This window comes from Fomitopsis serialis (assembly GCF_022376445.1).
Source record: "Fomitopsis serialis strain Sig1Antser10 chromosome Unknown B0H18scaffold_25, whole genome shotgun sequence".
Taxonomy (NCBI): Eukaryota; Fungi; Basidiomycota; class Agaricomycetes; order Polyporales; family Fomitopsidaceae; genus Fomitopsis; species Fomitopsis serialis.
The window spans coordinates 285,258-306,199 of record NW_025954985.1 but is presented as its reverse complement, the minus strand read 5'-3'; the positions used below and the strand labels follow the sequence as shown (position 1 = coordinate 306,199).

The window sequence follows — 20,942 nt, the reverse complement described above, 5'->3', positions numbered from 1 at the left end:
ACCGATGTCGATGATTGACTTACGTTCTACTCATCTCTTGCTTGCCAGTGGTAAGTTGCAGGGGCTTCACTTGGACTTGGACTCTGCAAAATGCAGCCAGTGGTCAAGGTGTAAAGATCGTACTGACGGCTCCCAGGAATAGTAGCTTGCATATGCTCTGCCAGGTATATTAACATGTGCGGCGTTGGTGAAATGTTACTCCCAGAGCTCACTGACGTCATTAGCGAGCGACCCAAGTTCGTTCCAAAAGTAGCAATCATCATCATGCCGGTGGCGTCGTGAGCCTCTCGCTGCAGGTTCTCCCCATCCGCTTTCACGTAACTCTTCCGTGCCTCAACGTGTTGCGCAACGCCCCATAACGGTGAGGGCACAAATCGATTTTTTTGCAGAAACACTGAGGCTGACATTTTCCGCCGTGGAGGGCAGATTAGATTGGGGGAGAGCCTCTAACGCCTCTGCCCATCAACCACGACTCCATCAACCTACTACTACTGGTTCTACGTTATGAGCAAAGACGGCTCTAGCAAGATCTTACCCTCTGTTTCACTCGCCGCAGGAGGCGCCGCCGGGGCGGTAGAGGCGGCTGTTACCTACCCGCTCGAGTTCGCAAAGACTCGTATGCAGCTAGGGACAGTCAAGACGCGCAACCCCTTCATCATCATCAACCACGTCGTGCGCACGGAAGGGCTGCCCGCTCTTTACAAAGGCTTCCCGAATGTCATCATCGGGTCCATGGGCAAGAACGCGATCCGCTTTGTCTCCTTCGACGCCATCAAGAACGTCTGGAAGGACGCCGAGACGGGCGAGCTCACGCCTGCGCGGAGCCTGCTCGCGGGTATGAGCGCGGGTGTCGTGACGAGCATCTTCGCCGTGACGCCGACGCAGCGGGTCAAGACTGCGATCATCGACGATGGTGGGGGCGCCCAGAAGTTCCGCTCTAGCATGCACGCTGCACGCATGATGTACCAGGAGCGCGGGCTTGCCGCGTTCTATTACGGCTTTGGAGGGACAACACTGAAGGCAATCTCTGCGACGGCTGTTCGCATGGGCACGTACAACATCCTCAAGGACTACGAGCACTCGAGGAACATTCGGCCAACGATGTCTACGAGCTTCATGAACGGAGCAATAGCGGGGATCGTGACGACATACGCCACGCAGCCGTTCGACACGCTCAAAACGCGTTGCCAGAGCGCAAATGGCGCGTCGACTGTGGAGGCGTTCAAGAATATCATGGCGGATGGTGGGATAAGGGTGTTCTGGAGTGGAAGCGTGGTCAGGCTGGGTAGGACGATCCTTAGCGGCGGGATTTGTTCACTATCTACGAACAAGTTGTGGCGGTCCTGAACCCAATTCTGAGTCTAAAATAGCAATCTAGCGGTCATACCCCTCCAGGTGAATGGTATCTATGACTTATGCATGTAGAGAGCGTGTGATGTCCAGGCTCGGATCGCAGGGAGGCCAGGCCCAAAACGTCAAGATTTCCATGTGCGTGTAAGTGTTCAAGACGCTATCGAATCGGGATGTAACATATGTACGGCCCACGCAGGGTCATACACAGGCGGTTCGATCGCAGGCCCTGCGTCTCGCTCGTGTATCCTCGAACCAATGGTCTCGTACAGGTCAGAATCCCGATGCGGCGGCTTGCTTGCAGCAGCGGACGGCAGTGTCGTGGTGTCTGTCATTTCTCGCTGCATTGTTACTGAACACTTGCAATCTTCGTCACCGGTCTACCATGTTGAACTTCAGGTTGGGCTCGAGTCGAACTGCGCTCGATCATAGGGGGTGCCTGGAAGACTAGAAAGTCGTCAGAAATATCCTGCAATAGCAGTCGGAGGTGCATACATGGTTCGAGTCGAGCTGGCATATTCAAGGTTCGACGCTGGAGCCGTCGAGTGATCCAGAGAGCGACGAACAGTATGAGTAGAACTGCGCATCCGACCTGCGTCAATACCTGCGTCAGAAGATTAAGGAAACGCTGAGGATGCTGTCAACGTACTGCTATCCCTGCGCCGATGGCAGCCGTTGAGAGCTTGTTTGATTGTGAAATACTAGGGGAGGATGGTCCGAATGGTGTTGTACTTGCTCCATTGAGTGTCTGCGAAAGCGAAGGAGTGGCGCTGTTAGTAGAAAGTGGTGATGTACTGGCACTGAACGTTTGGTGCATCCGTTCTGTTAGTGAGCTCGAGATGGGCCCGTGATGTCATTGGGGACTTACCTAGGTACCGTAGCGAATAAACAACCACAGATGCGAGGTTAAATTCGCCCCTTGATTCGCTATCTTGACTTGATAGGTAGCCGATTGGTTTAGACCTGTTGCGAGGTACTTCGGAAGGTCAAGCTGGGACCACAATGCCCTTGGACTGTACTGAATCGAATTGTCGGTCACCGAGTCGGTCGCTCCTGGATCGTCGCTGGCCACAGACACGTTGAACAGCCCTTGGCCCAGTCGTCGCTCCCGTACATCATGAATCCCACGGCGTCGCTGAGAGTGAAGGAGAGCGTCGCATCCAAGGTGCTCGTGGTGATGCATGGATAGCCAGAAGTCTGGTTTGCGTAGAGTTCCTCGACTGACCAATCCTGGTTAACAGCGAACGAGTTGGGCTGGTAGCGGAGATATTCCGAGTCTGAAGAAGAGTCCTGAGTGACAGCTTGATATTATGAATGGTAGTCCGTAACAACGAATGTATTGCTCACCCTGAGCTACCCATACCAACTGTAATAACGGCCCCTGTAATGACACCTCGCCTTGGAGGACTGTGAGGGTGATGGTGTGGAACCCGTAGGTCAGGTCCGTCAGGCCAAATAGCAGTCCGTTGTCAGCTCCTTTGCCCTCGACGAAGGCATCGTTGTCGACCTGCACACTGTACGTGCCCCCTTCTGCAGTTCCATACAGCCACACGGCCGTTCCTGCCCAATCGACCACGACATATGCGCCGGCCAATGTCGTTCTGTGGGAACTAACCTGATGACATATGTTCACGGATGAGGATGTGCCCAACTTGCAAACGTGTACTATCGGGCGGCTCACCCCGGTTCCAAACATGTGGTTGCAATACCAGTCAGTGAAGGAGCTCCCAGAGCCTGTAAGACACGTTCCAATTGTCGTCCATCAAGCCGTCTCGGTGAGGGAAGAAGCGGACGATGGCGGATTGATCTGTAAGCGATATGTTGCACGGGGTAGGGTCGAGACTGGTCATCGTTCCTCGCGCAAGTGGGGTTGTAGTGCCGAGATAGCAGAGGTCCGTCAACGGCAGCGGTCGAAGGCTCTGAGAAAGGTAAGGACACGGGTGTGCGATAGGATCCAGCGTGGAGGCAGTGAGCATTGCCTGGTCCATCGTACCGACGTGCTTTAAGTACAGCGCGCCCGAATCCTATTTGGAGGTCGTGCTTGTGGACAGTATGATTAGGTTTGGCACGTCATGACCAGTTCCGTCGCACTCCGAGTCACTGATTCGTGAATCGTGGGCGAGAACATTCGCTCAAATGCACAAGTAGCAACCTCTGATCTGGTATGCTTTCGGTCTTCACCAACACATCATGCTCCCTACACCATCAAAGCCAAGGCAGTCAGCGAGAAAGGTCTTGGAATGGCGAGTATATTGACCTGACCTGGCATATCACCTCCATCTCCCCAGAAAGCGGATGATCAATGCATAGAGGGATTGGCGCGCACTGAGAATGTAAGATAGCAAGCCTGGAAGACGTTCGTTGGCGGCCGCCGCATAGCATATCACACTGCCATCTTGGCAGTTGGCGTTCTCAGTCAACGATCAAGATGAGCAGCGCCGCGCCAAGTTTGAGGCTACCCTGCTTGCTTATAACGAGTGAGCATTCTGCCAATGCTAGATAATGAGGACGCACCTTCGCTCTGGCGTCTTGATGACTACGCATGTCTACACACGCGAATAAAATCTAGCCTATGGACTCAGATCTCAGGATGATTCAATGGCATGGCGATTTTATTGGCAAAATTTCCGGAGTGTAAGCGTACTCAAATGACCGACCGGCCGGTTGCGCAGCGGAGAAATTCTGTCGTTCCCCGCCAACTAGCGGATCGCCCTGAGTTCAAGCCTGACTGCAAAATACTTCAGCGCAGGTACTACTTGACTTCTGGGTGCCCGTCCATGTCCGCACACACAGGAGCGAACGAAACCACACCCAAAGTACGCGTTGAACATGGAATCTAAGACGGAACTTGAGTGACAGGAGAGACATCAAAGTCGCCATGCGTAAGTGAGTGCTCAATGCGTCAAGTTGGGATGTAACATGCCCACTGCCCACGTAGGGTCATATACAGGTGGTGGATGGCAGGCCCCGCGTCCCGCTCGTGTATTCTCGAGCCAATCTCCTCATACAAGTCAGATACGTCGAGGTTCCTCGAGACTAGGGGTGCTGCGTTGTTTTCGTCAGTGTGTCGTCCACTTGTAGCAGCGGGAACTTGAAGCATCGTCGAACTGCGCCCCGACTTTCGCAGCAGCTCGGCGTTTGTGAATTTCTCCGGAAGACGGACGTGAGACATCTGGATTTCTGCGGACACGTTCTGAGTGATGGATGGGCTCTCGGCGACTAACAGGAAGTGTCAAGATCTGCCCCTGGTAAAGCAGGTGCACTTACATGGCACTGCTGATGTCGCCAGGTCCAACATCTGCCTCCGTCGCTGCCGCCGGATGGCCCAAAGAACAATGCCAAGAGCAATTGAGATTCCGAGGACAGATGCGACCTAGGTGAGTGCGACGTGAGTGAGGTAGTTAGGACTCGCCCACGATCAAATGTCATCGACGCACCACGACTCCCACGATGATAGCATTCGTTGTTGAGTGTGCATTATGCGTGATAATGGCCTGGGTGTTGAAATTGTTCCAGTCGCGGATGCACTGGCAGTGACTGAGTGATCAGCACACAGACATCAAGACACTACGATGCGATCTAGTAGAGTGCTTGCCTAGAATCAACGCCGTAAAATACCAAGGACCCAACGTTGACATCCGCCCCAAGATTCGTGATCTCAACCTGGTACGTAGCCGTTCGGTCCAGTCCCGTGGCCAAATACTTCAACATGTCGAGTTGCGACCACAGCGATCTCGAGCTGTACTGAATTGCATCCTTGGCCACGGAGCTTGTCGCTCCAGGGTCGTCGCTGATTACGGATACACTAAACAACCCCTGCTGCCAGTCGTCGCTCCCATAGATAGCAAACCCTACGGAGTCGCTGAGGTTGAATGATAGTGTTGCACCTACGGTGTTTGTGGCGATACATGGATAGCCAGAGGTCTGATTTGTGTAGAGGTCCAATGCCGACCAGTTTTGAGTGCCGCTGAAGATCGGGTTCAGGCCCACCGCCGTATTGGAAGACACGTTGCTTTCGGTAGCGGATATATTCCGTGTATGAAGGACAGTCCTGAACAATGCTACGCCCTGTACCAGTGCCCATGATACGTGATAATGCATAGTTTGCTTACCCTGGATCACCCATACCCACTGTGATAATGGCCCCTGTAATAGACACCTCGCCTTCAACGACGGTCAGGGTGATGGTGTGTAGCCATAAGTTAGGTCCGTCACGCCGAACAGCACTCCGTCTGTAGCTCCTTGGCCTTGAGCAGCGTAATTCCCATCTATCGCAACAGTGTACGAGTTCTCCACCGCCGTTCCATACAGCCACACAGCCGTTCCTGCCCAATCAATCACGACATATGCACCGGTCAGCGTAGTTCTATGGGAGCTGACCTAAGGGCATACGCAGATGAGCATGTGCCAACGGGCGTATGTAGGGCGGCTCACCCCTGCCCCAAACAGATTGTCGTAAGACCAGTCGGCGAAGGAGCTTTCCGAATAGGTCACGTTCCAGTTGTTGTCTACGACGCCGTCTCGGTGAGGGAAGAAGCGAATAACAGCGGATTGGTCTGTGAACGAGATGTTATACGGCACAGGATCGGGTCATCATCCCGGCTCAAGTAAGTATGCGGGGATTGGGTAGCGAATGCAAGGGAAAGAACTCTTTGAGTAGGATAGGATGAAGAGTTCGCTGGGGCTAGGTGACGATGGTAGTTCCCCGGTCCACCGCCCTGAGGCATGCTTTAAAGCATAGCCGATTTTCAAGCGTGGTGTCTTGAGTCTTGACTATGTGGGCGAGTCGACAGGTTGATTAGGTTTGGCGTGGCGCTCCGCGGGACGAAAATTCGCTCGAAGACGCCAGTAACAACTGGTGTTAGTGACCTATGAGCATGTGTTTTAGGCGTCGACTAGCTTACAATGCATGGTATTAGTATTAGTACGCAATCAGAACCAGCGTGGTCAGCAGAGTGCACAAACCAGCGAATAGTTTATTGAAGCCTGACCTCACGCATTGCCGCCCCGATGCCGCGCCTAGCAAAGACGCGAGCGATCAGTGCGGAGGCATGGCGCGACGAGAAAAGGAGTGCTGACTATACCGGCGTTCGAGATGCTGATCGCTGGCAGCTTTCACCGACATCACGGAAGGTCGGGGTGTGGTAATAGTGTTCCGAATTTCGGCGGCCTACCTGTGCGCTGCAAGTAAGTAGTCTGCACAACAAAACGGGATAACTCGAATCTTCACCTCTTGTCTGGATATCATTCATACATGTCGATGTCCGTGAACCGAACGACAATTGACCATAAGATCAGATACAACCATGAGAGCAGTACCGGAGAATTTGCATGCGGTAGGATGGCTAGATGGTCACAGGAAACTGACAATTAAGGAAGAGGACGCACACAACAGTGTCGAGATGGCCAGAAAGAACTGTCTTCTTGGTGGCATATAAACTCCGTACTACGCTAACTAGTGTTACACGGGATGCGCTCGAGACAACAGACGAACATACGTGGGCAGAACAGCCCGGGAAAGTCGAAGGGTGAAGGCACGTAGCCTACCACAAATAGTCAACAGAACGACAATGTCACACACCACATGACCAACTACGACGCCACACGAGCGGGATGAGACGGGGAGGACGAGGAGGACGCCTAGTGTGAGCCCAGTTGATGCTGTTGATGTCGATGCCCTCCTGGACCATCTCCCACAGTGGGCTCATATCGCGCAGCCTCTGTACGACGGACACGATTTTGTCGACGACGTAGTCGATCTCTGCCTCCGTCGTGAAGCGGCCGATACCGAAGCGCAGCGACGAGTGCGCCATGTCCTCGGCCGCGCCGAGCGCACGGAGGACGTACGACGGCTCGAGCGACGCGGATGTGCATGCGCTGCCGGACGAAAGCGCGATATCCTGGGCAGCGGGGTAATGATCAGCGGACGCATGATGAATATGAATGTGACATACCTTCAGCGCCATGAGGAGAGACTCGCCCTCAACGTACGCGAAGCTGAGGTTGACGCATCCGGGGAAGCCATCTACGTCTCCGTTCCGGACGACGTGGTCGACCTTTGCGTTGATGCCCCTAATGAGGCGGTCTGAAAGCTCTTGAGGCGCGCGTGGTCCCGCTAGAAAGGCAGCCAGTCAGTACCGTGTCGTCACAGAAGCCATGATGTCTAGACAGCATCTGCCATAGCAGGAAGCTCAGTACCCCTGCACGGTGCGTCTCGGCTGCGCCGGCGGCCGGCCTTGAGCCTGGACTTACGCCGCGCAGCTCACGGGTCGGTATACATATATACGTGCACGTTCTCATCAACGCGTCGCAAGGGCTGAACACTCACCGCCATCTCCTGCTTCGCGATCCGCGCCGCCTCACCCATACCGACGACAAGGGGCGTGGCGAGAGTTCCGCTGCGCAGACCACGCTCCTGGCCTCCGCCGTCAATGAGCGGCTCCAGTCTTACGCGTGGGCGCCGGCGGACATATGCAGCACCGATGCCCTTCGGGCCATAGATCTTGTGGCCGGACAAGCTCATGAGGTCGACGTTCGCCTCGTTCACGTCGAGAGGGATCTTGCCCGCCGCCTGCGCGGCGTCCGTGTGGAAGTAGATCCCGCGGTGCTTGCGGAGGAGCGCGCCGATCTCCTCAATAGGCTGGATGACGCCGGTTTCGTTATTGACAGTCATGATCGACACGATGGAGGTGTCCGGGCGAATCGCGGCCTCCAGTTCGGCGAGGTCGATGATGCCGTTTTGTTGGACAGGGAGGTACGTCACGTCAAAGCCCTCTTCCTGTAGCTTGCGGCATGAGTCGAGCACGCACTTGTGCTCAGTCTGCGTGGTAATGATGTGCCGCTTGCGATCCTTGTGGAACCGTGCGACACCTTTGAGGGCCATGTTATTTGACTCGGTGGCACCCGAGGTGAAGACGATGTCTTTCGGGTCTGCGCCAATAAGATCTGCGATGTTCTGAACGATGATATCAGAATGGCTATCTCGAAAGTGAGCATTGGCTCGGAGCGACTCGGGGTTGCGGGACTCCACATCAAGGGGAGTGCCCGTAGGACTCGGCACACGTCAGGTGCGTGGGACGAGCTGGTGTTCAGGTGTGTAAGCAGCGTCGTGCTTCCCCGGGGTCATACAATGCAGGCGGGCAAACGACGACCTGGAACGCAAAATCTCTTCCTGCAGGCTAGATTCCCAAAGACGCAAGGGGCATCGCTCTGCGTTAATGAAGAAGTCCGTCATGTTGGTGGCGGAAAATACCCGAAACGAAGCGTGTCCGCGCACCGAGACGCATAACTCCGGAGTCGCTCGTCGAGACCAGGGGGCAAATGACATACCTTCCGCGCATCCTCGACGGCTTTCTCCGCCTCCCACCCATAGGCGTGTGTCCGACTGTGTGGGTTGCCGTACATATCCGTGAAATATGGCAGCATGGCGTCCAGTACCCGCGGGTCAACGGGTGTTGTTGCCTGCGCACGACATAAAATTGAGTCTTCTATGTTCTGCATATGAACCACTTCACAACCTTACCTGCATGTCGAGATATATTGGGCGAATCTTCTCGCCTAATACTCCTTCCCGGTTCGGTGTCTCGAGCTTGAACCCGAGCATATCTGCAAGCGCAATTATGCGCGATCAGTGTCGCTGTTCCACAGTGCAAAAGGATGCCAGCTCACCTGCCCGAGGCGTAAAGTGATCCTCACCCTCGTAAGTGGACGGCACATCGACGACGCTGGCCCTGTCAGCGCCGGACGGCTGAACGAGTGTCCTCCTGGCATCCTTGAGTGCGGTGCGGGAGACGGACGACCTGAGCGCAGAGCGGGAGACGGCCCTGCCGGCCTGCGAGGAGACTCTGGAGAACATGGTGGTAGATGGCGGGCGGAGGAGCGTTATCAGATAATATAAGTACCCTGCCCAAGGAACGCCGCAACCGTCAGGCGGGCGCGTGTGATTGGCTGCGCTTGGTCATGCAGTCACGGCAGCCCCCTGCCAGCCAATCACAGGCCGCGATTCTGCGTTAATTGGCAACAAAGTGCGCGATCTGTGGCCAATGGGAGCGGCCGGATCCTCTGCGGCCGACGCCATTCGCAGGCATCGGCACTAGCGCCGCCACCAGACTCCCACCCGCCTCCCGTTCTGGCCAATCCCTCCCCTTGCTTTCGTAAGCACATCCTGCGCCTTATCTGGAAGCGTCCTCGTGTTGCGCACGGACCACCCGGCCTGCCCTTTTCAACTCGCCATCCATCAGGCGCGCGAGACGTGCATCTCTTCCTTCTCTCCCACCACTCCAAAATGGCTCGACGACTCTACCTCGGCAGTACGTGTCTACCCTTCTCTTATGCTGGTCGTTGGTTCACAGATGAACAGGACTTCCCCCGGACGCGCGCGCCGACGACGTGCAAAAAATCTTCGATGGTTACGGTCGCATTGTCGACTGCCGTGTCATGACCGGCTTTGGTTTCGTCGAGTTTGAAAACCCCAGGGACGCAGAAGACGCGGTTCACCATTTCAATGGCAAACCTTTCATGGGCACCAAGTAGGGCTGGTGCCACTCCCGTCGGACAATGGCTAACATTTGAAAAGTATCGTGGTTGAATTTGCCAAAGAGAGCCGCCCGCGCAGGGACCCGTACGAACCCGAACGTGCTATGCGCGCGAGACGTCCCCCTGGGTATCGTCTCGTCGTCTCAGGCGTTTCTCGCGACACAAGTTGGCAGGTACGGCATTCCTCTCCTAAAGCGGGCGCCATGGACCCTACTCCTGTTCCTTCCGATCCTCTCCTTGAAGACCATGGAGAACGTGGACATGCGCCTGTGGGTGGCATAGATGTCTCACCCTGGCCAAGCCTTCCTCGTGATCCCCTGTTCCGGAACGATCCTGATCTTGCCCTTCCTCCCCCCAGGACCTCAAAGATTTTGGTCGTGAAGCTGGCAGTGTTTCGTACGCGGATATCGACCGTGATGCGCCTGGCGAGGGGTTAGTATCCATTGTTGTCGTTCCAGCTCGCTCTTCCTGACCAGTGGCGCTCAGTATCCTTGATACCTCTCTCGTGAAGATGCCGAGCGCGCTGTGAAAGACCTCGACGGAAAAGATCTTCGTGGACAACCCGTCCGTGTAACTTTGGATGCCAGCGTGAGTACTTACTCTTACTCTGTCATGTCTTGCTCAGCAATCCCTTGCAGCGCGGTGGTCCGGACAACTATCGCCGCGATGACGCACGTCGCGACGACCGTCGGGACGATCGGTACGCTCGTGATGACCGTAGGGATGATCGTTACTCGCGGGATGATCGCTCTGCTAGGGAGCCCCGGGAGGACCGCTATGCCAGAGACGACCGCCGGGAGGACCGTGTGCCCCACCGCCGCGAACGCTCCAGGTCACCTCCTCGACGTGGCGACCACGACGATCGCCGTGCCCCCAGGTCTCCCCCTCCACGGAGGGATGTGGAAGATAAAAGGCCTGCAGGGTACGATGACCGACGGGGTGGCTATGATGACCGTCGAGACCCTGATTATTATTATTATGACCGTCGTAGGGAGGAAAGAAGACGCGACGATCGTTACGAGGACAGGGCCTCAAGGCATGCCAATGGGGATAGTGGATGGACGCGTTGAGGTCCGTAGGCCAGTGGCCCTGACGCGGTGTGGACGTGTGGACGCAGCGCGGCGCCGAGTTCCAGCGGCGTACCCGACTTTCGCGCGGATCATCGCAAGGGGTTTCTTCACAAAGGCGTTTGGACGGGCTTCTCGAAATAGGTTTCTCCTTCTGTATGGACCGCAATCGTGCATCGTGTACTTGAAGTTCGGATAGTCCTCGTTTGGTCGTGTGGTCGTCCTAGGTTCGCGTTGGTCCTTCCAGGCCCTGGCGTTGGCGTTGGCGTTGGCGTTGGCGTTTTCGTTGTGGTTACCGAAACGTGCCCCGGACTGGCTCGCGTCCTGGAGAGGAGAACAAGGAATACCGAAGTTGGACTTGACTGTTCCCATCAATCGTGTGGTCGCGAAGCTTCTGCCGCTGGCCCAATAAAGCGTCCCGTGGAACCCAGGCTCATCAACGATAGAGGCTCATAAGGGTTCGATGCGATGGTATCAAGCTCACAATCAGAAGGCTGCTGCGTCCCGCGACTCCGTACAAGAGGATTCTTTTGTGTGTGCCAGAGTGCGCTTGGTTGTCCATCCCCGTCTGGCGCCTGGCCTATCCGTGGCGCAGCTTTCAGGCCTCCCTGCGAATTGGTGGACGTCCATGAAGGGTATTGTCCGTCATCTTCTCTATTACATTCCAGGACAGTATATCATGTACATACGCCTTTACATACCATTACAATCTACACAGTAGACTTCCGACTTCTCAGATCACGCGCACGCGTACTCTCACGGCCAATGTGATTCTACGCCTTCTCGACGAGCACGAACATCTCGACGCCGTTCTCAACGCCCCACCAGTCCAGATCGTGGTTATCGTCTCTGTCGATCTCCACGACGTTGTCGTCGGGCATCCGCAACCACAGCTTCAGAAACGTCTGTGCAGCCTTGGGAATCTTGAACGACTTGACGACCTTGAGGTAGAACGTGCGTACGTTCATGGACGGGAGCACGCGGAGCACGACCGGGTCTGATGAAGGGGGCAATGCTTTCTTGGAGGGCGGTGTATCCGTTCGGTGAAGTTTCACATCTGTGTGGGTTGACCTCAAGGCTGAGCCGACTGACTCGGAGAATGGACAATGACAAAACGCACCGACGAGGCGGCTGCTCAGAGTATCTTGGCGTTGCTGGGCGGCGGACGGTGCAGCGTCGGGTCTTCCGTGCTCTTGAGTGCCGGCGGGAGACGTAGCATTCCGTTAGTACACAGCCATGCGGGGGAGGGGGTTCCGCGAACGTACTCTCGCACAACGCATTCCATCGCGGGTGTTCCCGGCTTCGGGCGTCCTCGTCGGGCGGTCCGTGCTTGTTGACCCACGAGAGGTAAAACAGCTCGCTGTCTGTCCTTTCCTTTGCGGAAACCTACACAGGAAATCGGAGGCGCGTTGCGTCAGACCGGTCAAGAATAGAACAAGATGGGCGCCCCCTTACACCGGCGCCGTCAAGCACTGTCAACGTTGGGATTTTCGCGATGGGGAACGGACGTGCGTTGTGGCTGTGCTCGCCGTCTGTGGGCAAATGCCAGCGGTTAGAAACTCGGTCAGTGCTGTCAGTGTTAGATGGGCAGGCATCTTGCCTTCAACAAATGGATTGCCCGTGAGCGTCAGTGATTCTATCGCCGGACACCACCCCGAGAGATGGTCAATGTCGCACCATGAGCTGAGCCTGTTGTACGAGAGCGAGAGGTGTTTCAGGTGCACCAGAGGCGGGTCGTTCGGCTCGGGCAAAGGTCCGATCAAGTTGATTGCATTGGAGGTTAGCACGAGGCGTTGCAGTCTATTGCGATACACGCGTTGGACTAGGTCTGGCGGTTGGTCAATTATGCCATAACTACTCACGCTGTGTATGGCCGCAGAGCCTCGCAAATTTTGGGCCAGCTCGACAGCGAGTTGCTGTCAAGGTTGATCTCTTCCAGCCTCGGATGCGATCGAGGGGCGGTTACATCCCGCCCCGTCGAGAGCGACTGGATGCGGTTGTAACCCATCTCGATTGCTCTGAGTGCGGGCATGTAACGGATGATGTGTTGCATATCATCCCATGTGGCCAGGGTGGTGTTGAGTTGAAGTTCGTAGACATCGCGGAAGGCGGCCAGCGCCCCATCATGGTTGATAGGTAGATTGAGCCGGTTCTGGCTGCCATACAAGCGTGTGAGATGCTATACAGGTGGAGCCGCTGACAGATGCGTACTTGAGAGCGAGCCGCTGCAGGTTGGGTAATTCGCAGACGATCGCTGATACAACATCCCAAGAAGGAAACAAATTTTCGACAAGTCGAGGCCTCGAATCCCTACAAGTCAGAGGTAAGCGGAGGACATGAAGCCCGAGTCACGGGAAGAGGAGCGTGGCTATCCAAGACCGCTCTGTATCCAGGCAAGGTCAACTCAGTTGAGCGCCATCACTTTCTTGCGCCTGCTCGTGCATCGATATATGCAAAGCAGATGTTCACTCAACATGGCAACTGCCGTGTTGGGCTATGCATCTACAGCCTCCACAAATCTATCACGAGCAAAGCCTTCGGTACTTACCTGGACAGGCCTTCGAGATGGCTCCAGGAGGATCTGCAGAAGCAACGCCTCGGCCATCGAGGCTCACTTCACGAAGCCGCTCGAGCTGTGCAAGTTCGCCTCTGATCCTGTCCAGCCCTACTACCTCCACCTCGATCGCGCCGTTAGACGACCCGAGAATGACTTTCTCCACCCCCGATCCATGAGGCACGTCAATATACTTGGAGGCTAGTGCTTCAAGGAACGAGTGACCGTAAGAAGTACTCGATGACGGCCGAATGAAAGACCCAGCGTTAGGTACACTGGAAGATAGCGATTGGGTCGGTCATTGAGACGGACACGGACAGGCAGACATACTCTCACACGCAGGAGAAGTACCGCTTGCCGTCCTTGACACCATCGTGCTTGCCTCGCTGTGGGTCGTCCCATTCAACACCAAGCCAGAGTCCTGCGGCTCCGTCAACTTGCCCCACAAATCGAACAGTGCCCAGGTGTCCTGAATGAATGAGTCTTGTTCCAACTGCAGGCAGCTGGTTACTCTCCATCCCTCGCGACAGAAGCAACGACTGCAGAAGGGAGCAGTACTGGCGAACACAATAGTGGACGGGCTGTTGCAGCAGCACAACGAAGTCGGCGGTCAGTGGCAAGGCGCGGACCGGGGATGGCAGCAGTTTCTCGCGCGCGCTTCACGTGGGCGTGTAGGACTTCTCACCCCTGCCGCCATCCCCGTACGGCGACCCGGCTCGCCGTCACATCCTAGAAACCTTCCCGTGTGCTTGTCTCCGCAGGTCGGTGGTTGCTTCACCCCAATGCTCGCTCGTGGTATACGACTCGCGAGAATGACACGCTCTAGCCGTGTAGCGGCGCGGACAGCGGCCATCCAGCGGCATATGTCTTCGGACGCACTGTCGGAAGAGGTATGTACGCGGGTGGCTCAGAGCGAGCACGGACAATAACCATTCATTGTGGGCGACGATAGGCGTCGGTGCAGTTCAAGGAGAATGGTTGTCTACGGACATTTGTCCTCAACCGACCAAAGAAGCTGAATGTGGTCAACCGGGAGATGCTGGAGAGGCTCCGACCGAAGATCGAGGTATGTCCTACACGCTCTGGACTCTACCTGCATGGTTCAATGACACCGTTCAGGAATGGGCCAGTCAAGATCTTGTGGGTGTCATAGCGGCAACAGGAAATGGTCGGGCGTTTTGTGCAGGAGGGGATGTTGCAAGTACGTGTGTCATGTGTCCTCCGGGGCCTCCGCTCATGAATGCAGGCGTCGTTGAGGACTGTGCAAGCCCGGAGACTCTTCCACGTGCTATTGAGTTCTTCCAGCGAGAGTGAGCCCCAATTGTATTGCGTACCCCCGCATTGCCAACTGTGTCTGCAGATTTGAATTGGACTACATTCTGGCCGCCATGCCCAAGCCATATATCGCTATTATGGACGGTATCACTCGTGAGCATGATCCATTTTGTATTGTTCAGATGCTTGATGTTAATGTTGCCTTTAGTGGGCGGCGGTGTCGGGCTCTGTGCCAATGCATCATTCCGGATTGCCACCGAAAACTCTACGTTCGCCATGCCGGAGACGAAGATCGGCTATTGTCCGGACGTTGGCGCAAGCTTCTTCCTCTCAAGGGCTGATGGCCAGGTTGGAACATATCTCGGTCTGACAGGAGAGACCATCTCAGGGCGAGCCATCTTGTGGGTGACGATGTCGGTGATGTCCGCCTGCCAGACTCTAATGACCCTGCCAGTGAACATGGCTTCGCCACGCACTTTGTCCCTTCCTGGCGGATACCGGCGCTGATGGAGCGTGTTGCTTCTCTCTGGAACCCGACACACCAACAGATTGACGCCCTCATTGAGGACCATCGGGACGACAACATACCGAACGAGCTGACCAGCCCGCTTGTGGGCAGCATCCGTGCCGCGCTTGACTCGGCATTCAGGTACGACTCGGTTGAGAAGATCATGGAGCATCTTGCAAATCTTTCGGAGAAGAGCCCGCACGAGAACATTCGTGACTGGGCGAAGAAGACACTGGACATACTCTATCTGCGGAGTCCGACCAGCTTGAAGGTTGCGTTGTATTCTATCCGTGAGGGGGAGTACATGACCTGTTGGATGCCCTTCAAAGGGAGCTGAACATCGCGACGGCATTCTGCGTACGTCGTTCTGTTTTGTGCAAGTTCCAGCCTTGACTGACAGATATGCGCAGCGCGGCGAAGCCAGCAAGGATTTCTACGAAGGAGTGGACAAGGTGGTCGTCAAGAAATTGCGGGACGAGCGGCCGAATTGGCAGCCGAACACGATTGGCGAGGTGTCCGACGACTTTATCCAGACGTCGTTCTTCCCAGGGCCCGTCACCACGGAGGGGTCTTGGCCACGTCTCAGCATCCCTGAGTGGCTCAAAAAAATGGATAGCAAGGTCGCGGACCCTATGATCTACGGGCTGCCGACAGAGGGGGAGATCAAGGAGATAGTCGAGGGCTCGCACAAGAGCAGCGGAAGCACCGCACTCACCCTCGACGAAGTCATCGAGAAGTTCGAAACCCGGAAGAAGGGGAAGGCGGGCGTACGGCAAAGGTTACCGAGGTGGTGCAGAGGAAGTGCGCCACGGAGGAAGACAAGCAGTTGGGAAAGAAGTGGCTGAAGTGGATACACTAACCGCTGTGTACTGAGGGCTACGGGCTCCCATACGCCGCGCCTGTCGATATACTGCCCGCGTATGACGTTGCTACGCGTTACCTGCTTTGCTGATATGCCAGACTTTGCCAGTGATTGACAGACGTGCCGGATGACAACAGGCAGCTGTGTGTTGGCTTTTGCGGCAGTAATGTCGCTGTGGCGGCACACCTGCTATCATTACCATGCCAGTTCCTGCTCCACCTACCGAGGGCGCGAGGTGTCATGTTCCGCACATACTTACCGTGACGGCAGTACAGTCGGACCCATCACTTACGGCAATGGCGATTATCATACGCAACAGTATGATTGCGTAGTGGTTCAACTAATTGTCTGTGGTCTACAGTTCTATTGGTATCATCGACAAGTCTCCGGTGGATGGCATGTATCGTCCGATGGACGTGTTGCTCGCCTTATCGTTGTTGGCCGTAGATGCTGTTGGCCTTGACATGTTTGACGAAGGCAATGATGACAGGCTCTATTGTGAGTCAGTGCAGTACGTGCCAACCAGTGACTCCCTCGAGCCCAGCTATCGACGACTGGGAAGTTCCCTGGAGGTTAGGAATGGAGACTGCATTGAGCGACGCGCCATGCTTATCGAAACCCAGTCTCCGTAGCAGACCTAAAAAGCCGGCAAGCGTCTCAGATCGAAACATTGCTGTGTTTCAATGTGTAATGCAGAGTAATTTATACAACGTCTCTTACAAAGTCCATGAAAGTTTCGCTGGCTGGTAGCCGCGGACCTCCGCTTCTCCATGGGGTACCTCGAGCTCAAGGCTAGTAGGAGTGACTCGGATTTGCCATCCCCGCAACCATCCGGACATGCTGTGATGATAGAGGTACTTTGTGCAATGATCGGTTATCCGACGGGACCGGACGACAGGCAGAGGACACAGGAGCTGGATAATGATTGAGTAGGATACAACAACCAGTTTGTACAGTAGTCATGCTGTGCGAGGCATTTTGGTAGTATCAGAACTCATTCTGTACTCGTCTTACACCTGCAAGTGGTTCGGGCACGGACTATAAACCCGGTGAGTAGAAAAGACTCAAGATAGTATCAGAAACATACTGTACTGCAAGTCGCGGGTGGAATCATTGCCTGTCAGAGCGAGGCGAATTGGGAGCGGGCTCGGAGAGCGAAGGGAAAAGGTGGCCGAAAGTGTTGTGGGGTCGCGGTACTACTGCAGCGCCGGCGGGAACAGGGCCTTGGGAACGGGCAAAGGACGTACGGATTTGGGAGCAGAACACAACCGCCTCCCGGAAATGCTTCAGGTGGATCGAGGGGGGTTCGAACAAGGACGGCGAATGTGGACGGTGGCAATGGCCTCGAGGAGCCGCACCCACGTGGCGGACTGATGGGATGTCCCGCCGTAACGGCTGTGGGTGGCGCCGTATTTGACCTCGTCTGAGGTGCGGCATGGCCGGTTCACGCGTCCGCGCTCTGCTCGCTTGCACATCAACGTCCTATGAACATCGTTTCCTGTCGCTGCGCCGTGTGCACACGCAAATTGCCAAGGCACGGGAAGGCACTTCTTGTTCGGATCGCACATAGACTCCTTCCATGACCCCTGGCAGAGGTGAGCGGGACGGAAGGTTCCGTCACTGACCGCCCGTCCAGCCGAGTCTTCTTGTATTCTCCATAGGTCGAGACCCATTGCGCACTGCAGCTGCCGCCCGTGAATGTAGGTGGCAGCATGAACATTCTAATCACCTTGCCCTGCACAACCGTTGCACGTCGGTCCAGGAACACAGTGTGAAACATCACAGGAGGTCCGCGTAGACACAGCGGAACACAGCTCGTACTGATAGAATCTGACTCGGACTTCGTCAGCCAGATCTGCACAGCCTATTCGGAAAACTTGCCTCTGGATCTCGATCGAAGTTGCGAACTCGTCACAGAAGCCCTGCGGCCGTAGATGACCAAATACACGGCCTGATTGCTTTCCTTGTACCTCGCCATGCGTCCTATAAAATGCGATTATTGGCATGTGTTGGCCTCACAATCCAAGGCCTTCCGTTTCACGGACTACATAAAGCACGCTCACCTCCACCGAATCCACAAACACACCGCCAACCTCCCCCGGACCGACACGAATGATATTCCCGTCTCCTATTCACGCGTTCACCTGGCTTTCCTCGACACTGGATAGCTCGCAGGTCTTGACGCTCCTCACCAAGCCTTTCACCTGGGACGGCACCTTCTGCCCGAGCGACTTTGAGGTCGATGGAAAGACTGGCTTCTTCCCTTCGGCGCCGCTGCCGAAGCTCCCAGACGAATACGCCATATGGGAGGCAGCATTCGCCGCCGCCCCAAGCGTACTGGCGCTAGGAGCAGACAAGAACGAAGAGGCCTTGTCCAGGCGATCCGACGGAGCCTGGTGGAGGACGACAGTCCGCTCGGTCAGTCTTGGAATCAGCCAGATGCGTCGCGGCCACTGACACTCGCTGCGTGAAATAGTGGCCTGTCAAGGACGTTTCCATTCTCCGCGGGGACGTCCGTCTTCTCCAGAGGGCACACATGGTCCTGGCCAGTCTCATGCATTTCTACGTGCATTCACTGCCACACACCGACACCGCGTTAGTTGTCCCCAAGTCCATTGCGATCCCCCTCGTCGAAGTGTCCCGAGAGTTGGGCATCGCCCCCGTGCTCACCTTCGCAGACACCGTCCTTTGGAACTGGGAGCTCATCGACCCGAGCTTGCCGGTCTGCGTGCACAACATGCGATACCTCAACATCTTCTCTGGGACCGAAACCGAGCGCGCTTTCTACATCGCTTCCGCTGCCGTCGAGCTCAAGGGCGTTGAGATGCTGGAAATCTTCAATCGCTTTCAATGTCTCCCCCGCTCGGGCTACGCGGACGCGCATGCGATCGCGCAGCTGGGCAAAGACCTCAGCCAGCTCGCCAGCATCATCGACGAGCTGACTGAGATATTCCGGTCCATGCGCGAGACAGTCGACCCCACCGAGTTCTACTGGGTCGTACGTCCATGGTGGGCTGGCGCGACGTCCAAGGGGCCCAATCACCCGGGCTGGATCCTCGAGGGCGTCCCGAACGGCGACTCCACACACTTCGATCTCGGCGGCGCCTCTGCTGGACAGAGCAGCGTCATGCACGCGCTTGACGTCTTCCTGGACATCGACCACAGGCTCGCGACTAGCCGTATGCCCGCGCCGACAGAGCCCAACCGCCGCGCGGACCTCGGTTTCATGCAGCGGATGTGGCGGTACATGCCGGGCAAGCACCGCGAGTACCTCACACGCCTCCAGAGTGTCCGTCCTGTCGCGGAGCGCACGCCGAACCTGCGCGAGCCATACAACGCCGCCGTGGGCGCCTCAAGAAGCTACGGGACTTCCATATCAGGATTGTGGCATCTACGTGGTGACGAAGGCGGACAGCACGCCGCCGGCGCGATTCGCTCCCGACGGGGGCGACGGCGCGGAGGGGACACCGAAGGACGGACCTGCGAGGGGCACGGGCGGAAGCGCGGTGTCGAACCTTCTCAAGGCCGGTCGAGACGCGACCCGCCGAGCGCTATTGGAGAATTGAGGAGTAATGAGGAGTCTCCGACAGTGACTTGTGCGAGGCAGTCGTGGCATATAGTATTCACATAATCGTGTGGTGTGTGGCCTGTATAATCTAAAATCGGCGTCAGCGACGTCGTAATGATGTATTGTACTGGTAGAATGGACACTAATCACGGACTTACTATAGCAATTCGTTCTGTCCTATAATTCACATAACGCAGTTATATTGTCTACGCTCTTCATGTAGAAGTGAGCGTACATAGGATGTCTTGTAAGAAAGCTTGAGCTGGTTAAGCGTGGCAAGTGTCTTGGGCCATTACTGAGTACAGGGTTAGGACGCTATGGCGGAGATGGTGGCAGAATCGGAAAGGAGACATGGACACACTGGCAACGACTTGGCAGGAAGAAACAATTGGAGTTCGATAGAAGGGGCCGTTGCGTATATGAACCACTGGAAGCTTTCCCAGGGATAAGTTTTACGCGCCTGCGAGGCTGGGTAAGAGTCTTCGGTCAGTTTTGACGGAACTCAATCACAAGAACCTACTTGCATCATACCGCGTACTCATAGACTGGAGAGCCCTAGGAGATCGTCATTTGAATGCCCGTACCCCTGTTACATGGACTTGATTCTCACACGCACCATACTTGACCACTGCATGAGAACATGTTAAGTTATCTGGAAGATGTCGCGGGAGCTGCAAGCCTGTCGTCGGAACTTCCAACTGCGTGTGCCTCTGCCAGTGACAATCGACCATGGCCCGGGCAATAGCATGCCGTGCTTGCCCTCGTGCTCATGCTTACACGGTATCTGATACGGATGCGATCCACGACACAATAAGTAGGGCAGTGCCGTCCTTTCAAGCTTCCAATCTCAATGGTTGCACCTGCTGCTGCCACAGTGGCGCATTCCCGCCTTCATTTTAGCTGGCGCTGTTGATGTTGTCAATGGCGCAATGGAAAGACTCAGTCGCACGCACGCTTCGGGTATACTGTGAGACGAATCATGAAGATAACAGACCGGTATAGACACAGACGTCCATGTCGACGCTCATGAGATGCCAATTAGGGTGATGTGGGATGAGAGACATGATCGGGCGTTGACTGGAGCCTCCCGGCTATCACCGGTTGCTTTGCGTCGGAGATCCAAACTGTCTTATTGTTCTCCTCACTCTATCATCGGAGATTGATCATCCACTTACTGGAGCGAAGCGTAGCAACCTCGGTTAGTCTATGCGTCGAGAGAAGCT

The 20,942-nt window shown here is 55.8% G+C and overlaps 8 protein-coding genes across 8 annotated transcripts; 4 read left to right on the top strand and 4 right to left on the bottom strand.

The window, feature by feature from the left end:
• The first annotated feature begins 230 nt into the window (after positions 1-230).
• B0H18DRAFT_1001553 (mitochondrial carrier domain-containing protein) lies at positions 231-1,375 on the top strand. Its single transcript, XM_048028310.1, has 3 exons — positions 231-361; positions 427-1,312; positions 1,333-1,375. The coding sequence occupies exons 2-3, from the start codon at positions 505-507 to the stop codon at positions 1,368-1,370; spliced, it is 846 nt and encodes a 281-aa protein (XP_047894598.1). The 5' UTR covers positions 231-361; positions 427-504; the 3' UTR covers positions 1,371-1,375.
• Positions 1,376-1,379: 4 nt separating this feature from the next.
• On the bottom strand, positions 1,380-2,533 carry B0H18DRAFT_1001552 (uncharacterized protein; the record flags this gene model as incomplete). The annotated part of the gene is made up of 5 exons (XM_048028309.1): positions 1,380-1,687; positions 1,711-1,797; positions 1,846-1,942; positions 2,000-2,150; positions 2,244-2,533. The coding sequence occupies 5 exons, from the start codon at positions 2,531-2,533 to the stop codon at positions 1,503-1,505; spliced, it is 810 nt and encodes a 269-aa protein (XP_047894597.1). The 3' UTR covers positions 1,380-1,502.
• Positions 2,534-4,252: 1,719 nt separating this feature from the next.
• On the bottom strand, positions 4,253-6,077 carry B0H18DRAFT_1084595 (uncharacterized protein; the record flags this gene model as incomplete). Its single annotated transcript, XM_048031812.1, has 6 exons — positions 4,253-4,498; positions 4,969-5,401; positions 5,463-5,509; positions 5,566-5,730; positions 5,785-5,906; positions 6,044-6,077. The coding sequence occupies 6 exons, from the start codon at positions 6,075-6,077 to the stop codon at positions 4,253-4,255; spliced, it is 1,047 nt and encodes a 348-aa protein (XP_047894596.1).
• Positions 6,078-6,923: 846 nt separating this feature from the next.
• On the bottom strand, positions 6,924-9,205 carry B0H18DRAFT_875113 (cysteine desulfurase NFS1; the record flags this gene model as incomplete). The annotated part of the gene is made up of 6 exons (XM_048040397.1): positions 6,924-7,250; positions 7,305-7,442; positions 7,655-8,305; positions 8,680-8,811; positions 8,873-8,955; positions 9,019-9,205. 6 exons carry the CDS (start codon positions 9,203-9,205, stop codon positions 6,924-6,926), a joined length of 1,518 nt encoding a protein of 505 aa, XP_047894595.1.
• A 359-nt stretch (positions 9,206-9,564) lies between these two features.
• B0H18DRAFT_1001532 (uncharacterized protein) lies at positions 9,565-11,026 on the top strand. Its single transcript, XM_048028308.1, has 8 exons — positions 9,565-9,659; positions 9,710-9,878; positions 9,926-10,058; positions 10,244-10,321; positions 10,405-10,473; positions 10,524-10,585; positions 10,643-10,807; positions 10,877-11,026. The coding sequence occupies exons 1-8, from the start codon at positions 9,635-9,637 to the stop codon at positions 10,953-10,955; spliced, it is 780 nt and encodes a 259-aa protein (XP_047894594.1). The 5' UTR covers positions 9,565-9,634; the 3' UTR covers positions 10,956-11,026.
• Positions 11,027-11,683: 657 nt separating this feature from the next.
• Positions 11,684-14,120, bottom strand: B0H18DRAFT_1001521 (uncharacterized protein). The gene is made up of 9 exons (XM_048028307.1): positions 13,843-14,120; positions 13,501-13,781; positions 13,233-13,262; positions 13,164-13,206; positions 12,815-13,108; positions 12,553-12,752; positions 12,408-12,484; positions 12,218-12,338; positions 11,684-12,039 (listed from the first exon to the last, which is right to left on the bottom strand). Exons 1-9 carry the CDS (start codon positions 14,022-14,024, stop codon positions 11,726-11,728), a joined length of 1,542 nt encoding a protein of 513 aa, XP_047894593.1. The 5' UTR covers positions 14,025-14,120; the 3' UTR covers positions 11,684-11,725.
• Positions 14,121-14,197: 77 nt separating this feature from the next.
• B0H18DRAFT_1001518 (3-hydroxyisobutyryl-coenzyme A hydrolase) lies at positions 14,198-16,612 on the top strand. The gene is made up of 11 exons (XM_048028306.1): positions 14,198-14,267; positions 14,333-14,396; positions 14,459-14,572; positions 14,626-14,707; positions 14,753-14,816; positions 14,867-14,934; positions 14,990-15,182; positions 15,236-15,589; positions 15,619-15,646; positions 15,700-16,067; positions 16,088-16,612. Exons 2-11 carry the CDS (start codon positions 14,370-14,372, stop codon positions 16,146-16,148), a joined length of 1,359 nt encoding a protein of 452 aa, XP_047894592.1. The 5' UTR covers positions 14,198-14,267; positions 14,333-14,369; the 3' UTR covers positions 16,149-16,612.
• Positions 16,613-18,263: 1,651 nt separating this feature from the next.
• B0H18DRAFT_1118176 (Indoleamine 2,3-dioxygenase) lies at positions 18,264-19,717 on the top strand (the record flags this gene model as incomplete). The annotated part of the gene is made up of 3 exons (XM_048033742.1): positions 18,264-18,569; positions 18,628-19,494; positions 19,559-19,717. 3 exons carry the CDS (start codon positions 18,264-18,266, stop codon positions 19,715-19,717), a joined length of 1,332 nt encoding a protein of 443 aa, XP_047894591.1.
• Positions 19,718-20,942: the final 1,225 nt, after the last annotated feature.

Excerpts from the sequence above, each read along its gene's own strand:
- B0H18DRAFT_1001553 (XM_048028310.1), top strand. The coding sequence starts at position 505 with ATGAGCAAAGACGGCTCTAGCAAGATCTTACCCTCTGTTTCACTCGCC.
- B0H18DRAFT_1001532 (XM_048028308.1), top strand. The coding sequence starts at position 9,635 with ATGGCTCGACGACTCTACCTCGGCA. Across the intron at positions 9,879-9,925 it reads AAACCTTTCATGGGCACCAA|TATCGTGGTTGAATTTGCCA; the intron begins GTAGGGCTGGTG and ends ACATTTGAAAAG. Across the intron at positions 10,322-10,404 it reads ATGCGCCTGGCGAGGGGTTA|CGCGCTGTGAAAGACCTCGA; the intron begins GTATCCATTGTT and ends GAAGATGCCGAG.
- B0H18DRAFT_1001521 (XM_048028307.1), bottom strand. The coding sequence starts at position 14,024 with ATGGAGAGTAACCAGCTGCCTGCAGTTGGAACAAGACTCATTCATTCA. Across the intron at positions 13,109-13,163 it reads CTGCAGCGGCTCGCTCTCAA|CCAGAACCGGCTCAATCTAC; the intron begins GTACGCATCTGT and ends CTTGTATGGCAG. Across the intron at positions 12,753-12,814 it reads GCTCTGCGGCCATACACAGC|ACTGCAACGCCTCGTGCTAA; the intron begins GTGAGTAGTTAT and ends GTATCGCAATAG.
- B0H18DRAFT_1001518 (XM_048028306.1), top strand. The coding sequence starts at position 14,370 with ATGTCTTCGGACGCACTGTCGGAAGAG. Across the intron at positions 14,397-14,458 it reads CGGACGCACTGTCGGAAGAG|GCGTCGGTGCAGTTCAAGGA; the intron begins GTATGTACGCGG and ends GGGCGACGATAG. Across the intron at positions 14,708-14,752 it reads TGCAGGAGGGGATGTTGCAA|GCGTCGTTGAGGACTGTGCA; the intron begins GTACGTGTGTCA and ends TCATGAATGCAG.